At 52.6% G+C, this 4,409-nt stretch overlaps 1 protein-coding gene across 1 annotated transcript in view; it reads left to right on the top strand.

The window, feature by feature from the left end:
* The first annotated feature begins 1,965 nt into the window (after positions 1-1,965).
* HTR2A (5-hydroxytryptamine receptor 2A) overlaps positions 1,966-4,409 on the top strand; it is an 87,402-nt gene continuing 84,958 nt past the window's right edge. Inside the window, exon 1 of the mRNA XM_004714061.2 lies at positions 1,966-3,169. Coding sequence (XP_004714118.1) covers positions 2,758-3,169 — 412 coding nt within the window. The 5' untranslated portion in view covers positions 1,966-2,757. The remainder of the gene's footprint in view (positions 3,170-4,409) is intronic.

Here is a 4,409-nt window from a genome sequence, read left to right on the forward strand (position 1 = left end):
GCCCAAAACTCATCCCTGCATCTATGGTTTACATATTGGAGATTGTAAATCTGTATGGGAACAGACAGCCTAATTTTTCTCCTGGTAGATTTGAACCACCAACCTTGCAGTTAGCAGCCGAGTGCTTAAGCCATAGCAAGACAAACACAGTCCTTGCTTTGTAGGCTTGTGTGCAATGTGATATGTATTCAAACAGATGCCTGGAGCAACTCCATAGTCTTAGCCTCTCTGGAGGAAAGAGGTCAGGGGCACACAGTGATAGTGAGAGTAAGCTGGATAACAATATCAAAAATAAAAATCATCTTCCCTGGGTGCTTAAAAGGGTCTAGGCTAACAACTGGATTTATTTAATTTGTCTAATCAATCTTACAAGATAAGCATTAATAATAGGAGCATTTCCCTTTTACATATGAGAGCATTCAAGCAACATGATGGCAACCTCGGTGGCAAGTGGAGGGCCTGGGGTTCACAGAATAGATAGCGCTGGCCCTGGGCCTCAGATACTGAGCAGGAATCCAGATGGACACCTAAGAGGGAGGCAAGACACACACCAGGCATAGCATGTACTACCAGTGGCCTGTGCGACCACAGGGATTTGAGACACAGAGGTAGGTCTGGAGACTAGTCACATCTGGGCATGAGACAAAAAAGGAAGTCCTGGCAAGGCCCAGCTGTTTGAAAAGCGGAGGAGTCCATTAACCAAAAGAGAAGATAGAGATAAGTACTGAGAGGAGTCCCCGGGGGCAAACTGTGAAGACGGTTGACTGCTAACGGAAAGGTCTGCGGCTCCAGTGCAAACCAGAAGTACCTCGGAAGAAAGGCCTGCCAATCTGCAGCTGACGGGTCTTGGCATCCGGTTCCCCAGACACACCAGGGACGGATTTGGGGGTGAACACTAACTGGTGAGCAGGCAGTGGGAGATTTCCTAAGTGGCAGAGGGAAGGGTCCCACGGCTCTTTAATTCTGGAACTGATAAAACAATGCACTGTGACGGTTCGGATTTGGCCTGCCTTAGCATGCTGAAGATATGGGAATGGTCAAATTTGCCTGCGAGGCTGGGGGAATGGAAAGAGTCCGACAAGATGAAGCTGATGGAACAGCCCGGAGCACCCCAAGTATTTAAAAAACAGTCTATGCTCGCATCTGTAAAAATCAAAACCGTCAAAGGCGCCTTCTTGGAAACCTGCCTGAAAGAGGCTTCCTTCTCAAATCAGGCAGGTTGTCGTTGTTTCAAAAGGGTCTCTGGAAAAAGAACAAAGCCTTTTCATTCCTTCCGGGTGGCATGCTCCTAGGAAATAAAACAGGCTAATTGAGTAGGGTATGTGTGTTCAATGATAAGCTTCCCCAAAAAGCAGTAACAATTGATAGGCGTGATCCGCTTGGCCGCTCAGAACCTCCCCTCAAGATGTCAGTGATTGTGCTTGGTGCATAAACACCGCGCTCAGATGGAAACTCCGAGCCCCGAGCCCCGTGTATGTTATCTCCTCACCCTTCAGTCTCTAAGACGTCCCTGCAGGGGTGAGTGGGGTGAGGGGTGGGGGGTAGGGATTGCCTGCCTTATCAAGAAACTGCACCCAAAGGTTGTTTCCCGGCTTCTCTCTTTGGAGAAGGAAGAGAAACTTCCTCATGCGACCATGTGGCAAACAGAGGACAGATCCTGTTTGGTCCAGCCTCCTGGGCTGCTGCCACCTTCCAATTTCTGACACACAGACAGGGGAGGTCCGGGACGTGAAACTGCAGGCGGAGAGCCGCTGCGCTCCGGGGGAAACCAGGATTCCCGCGGTGCCATCGCCCGTGGGTGACTCGGAGGGCGGGCGGCTGGTGACGGATCGCTCCAGGCAAGCGGCCCCGCAGGGGACAGCGGCTGCCCAACGCTGCCCGGGACTCCCAGCACGGACCTGCTAGGCTGCGACTGGCTCCCCGCTCGGCAGCCGGACAGACATCCAAGGGCGATGCTTTGCGCTCCGGGAGGATGCTCTGCCGCAGCGGAATTTGCGCGAGCGATGCAGCAGCGCGCGCGTGACGCGCGGACCCTCCGCACCGATGTCAGTTCTCTCGTGGGGCTCGATGCGACTCCTTTCCGCCGCCAAGTCGGGCTTGGCCAAGATGCAATCGTTTCCAGAAGTCTTTTTCATGCGCAAAGTTGTCTCCTAATCATTGCCGGAGGCGTTTTTGTGGGTTGTTTTGTTTTTGAACCGGTCTTTTTCCAAGCAACGTAACACAAGCTGAAATTGCTGAGCGCGGCGGTGACAACTCGGCTCACACAGACTGAGCGCTGTCACCCAAAGTACACCCGTCGCTGTGGGATGGACGCTGGGTGCATGCGAAATTGGGTGTCTTCCCATGCAAAGGCGACAGCCCGGCCGCTTGGAGCGCACGCTCTTTCCATGCGGCCGGGGTTACATTTCTGGGAGCCGGATCACCCAAGGACGAGAAAGAGCGAAAAGGGACACTTGGTCGTTACCAAACTTGCCTCCTTTTGGGGGCCAGGCCCAGCCTCTTCTCCTTGAACGCTCACAACTGGGCAGCTTCTATGTCAAAAGTTCGTGCTGCTTTGCTCACCTGGCTGGCGAGGACGCACCGAGCCAGCCGCGCTGGGGTCGCTGCGGCCCCAGGGGAAGAGCCGGTCCACGTGGAGAATGAGAGCGCGAGTCGGCCCCAGGAACCGGAGCGTGGGGACACAGAGATGAGTAGTGATCGGGGCTCATCATCCATCCCCTTCTCCAGACTCCATCCGTGACCAGCGCCGGTGGAGACATGGAGAGGCTCTGTGAAGAAAACGTCTCCATGAGCTCACCTCTGAACTCCTTCCACCGATTCCAGGCTGACACCAGACTCTACAGCAGCAATTTTCACTCGGGAGACGCGAACGCTTCCGACGTGTTTAACTGGACGGTGGACTCTGAAAACCGAACCAACCTTTCCTGTGCCGGCTGCCTCTCGCCACCATGCTACTCCTTAGTTCATGGCCAGGAAAAAAACTGGTCTGCCTTGCTGACAGCTGTGGTGATTATTCTCACCATCGCTGGCAACATACTCGTCATCATGGCAGTGTCCCTGGAGAAAAAGCTGCAGAACGCCACCAACTACTTCCTGATGTCCCTTGCCATCGCCGACATGCTGCTGGGCTTCCTGGTGATGCCCGTGTCCATGTTAACCATCCTGTATGGTGAGTGGCATTAGCCCCCCAGCTATTTCCACACCAGGAGTGACATGACGTTAGCCCATCAGGCCGGCGGGGGATGTGCTGGAATTAGAAGGCTTTGTTATAGACCTTTACTTCCTTAAGCTGCTTCCTGAAATGTGACTCTTACAGTGGGATTTCATAGCTAGAAAAATTACATGCAGGCAATATATTGTCAGTGATCCTTGGAGGGTTTGGGGATTGAATGAAGAGGCATTTTAGGGAGGGAGGGAATGAGAAAGTTGGAGGTTTTAAAACATGTGCGCTTGATGCGGACATGGCCATGGGTTGCCCCAGGGCAGGCACAAAGCAATAGCTTACCTGGCATTTGGAATCTTTTTGACTTCCCCTCCATTATTATTCCCAATATTCCAGCTCCCAGGCAGAACTGTTTTACCTTTGTCACACAGTTTTCAGCACTTCTAATGGAGTGATAAAACCCTCCCGATTACTGTCAAGCATTTGCAAAGACCATCGATGCCATGAGTTTAATGTTAGAATATGCAGTGTCCATTAGAATAAATGAAATAGTCTCCTTTTAGTTGTTCTATGCCCAGAGATGCTAATTTGGAAATATGCCTTTGAATTATACCCTCTACTCTTTTAAAAAAAATGCATATGCATAAACTCATCCATCTGGTTTGGCGCAGGGTGGAAAACACATGGCAAGAGAGTAATCTTGCTTTCTTCTCAACAGAATCTGAAGCAGTCAACCCTCTGAGCAAGTCAGCAAACACTGGGACAGCTTCAGGGGGAACAGCATGTGATATTCTTTCCAAATTCTGCGTCCTACTGCCAGACTTTTCCTTCAAAAAGAGAGAGTGCTGGTATTGCCGATGCAGAGGCAGATGAAGGGAGCCCTCTTCCAGAGTGGTTTTCTGAACCAGTCTTAGATAGGGACTGAAACATGTCCACGCAAAGCTGCAAGTGTAAGGGAGGAGGGCGGAGGGAAGTGAGCAACAGGGAGCAGCCGCCCCATGGCACAGGATCAGTAACGCCCTTGGGAACGCCAGGCCCAGCTTGACCCCTCCAGTGCCACCGCCTTTGATGGATGTTTGCATTCACGAAAGGCCTGTGCTTTTACATTCGGAGGTGGCTTGGACTCCCCAAACCCTGAACCCCTGGGAGGCAAACTCAGCCGGTGGGGGATGGAAATCCGCGCGCAGCCTGCCAGGTCCGGGAACCAAAACCCCGCGGGCCTGGCCGGGCGACACGCCCCTCCCTC

This window comes from Echinops telfairi, unplaced genomic scaffold (assembly GCF_000313985.2).
Source record: "Echinops telfairi isolate 266 unplaced genomic scaffold, ASM31398v2 ScPeMD7_24;HRSCAF=84, whole genome shotgun sequence".
Classification (NCBI taxonomy): domain Eukaryota; kingdom Metazoa; phylum Chordata; class Mammalia; order Afrosoricida; family Tenrecidae; genus Echinops; species Echinops telfairi.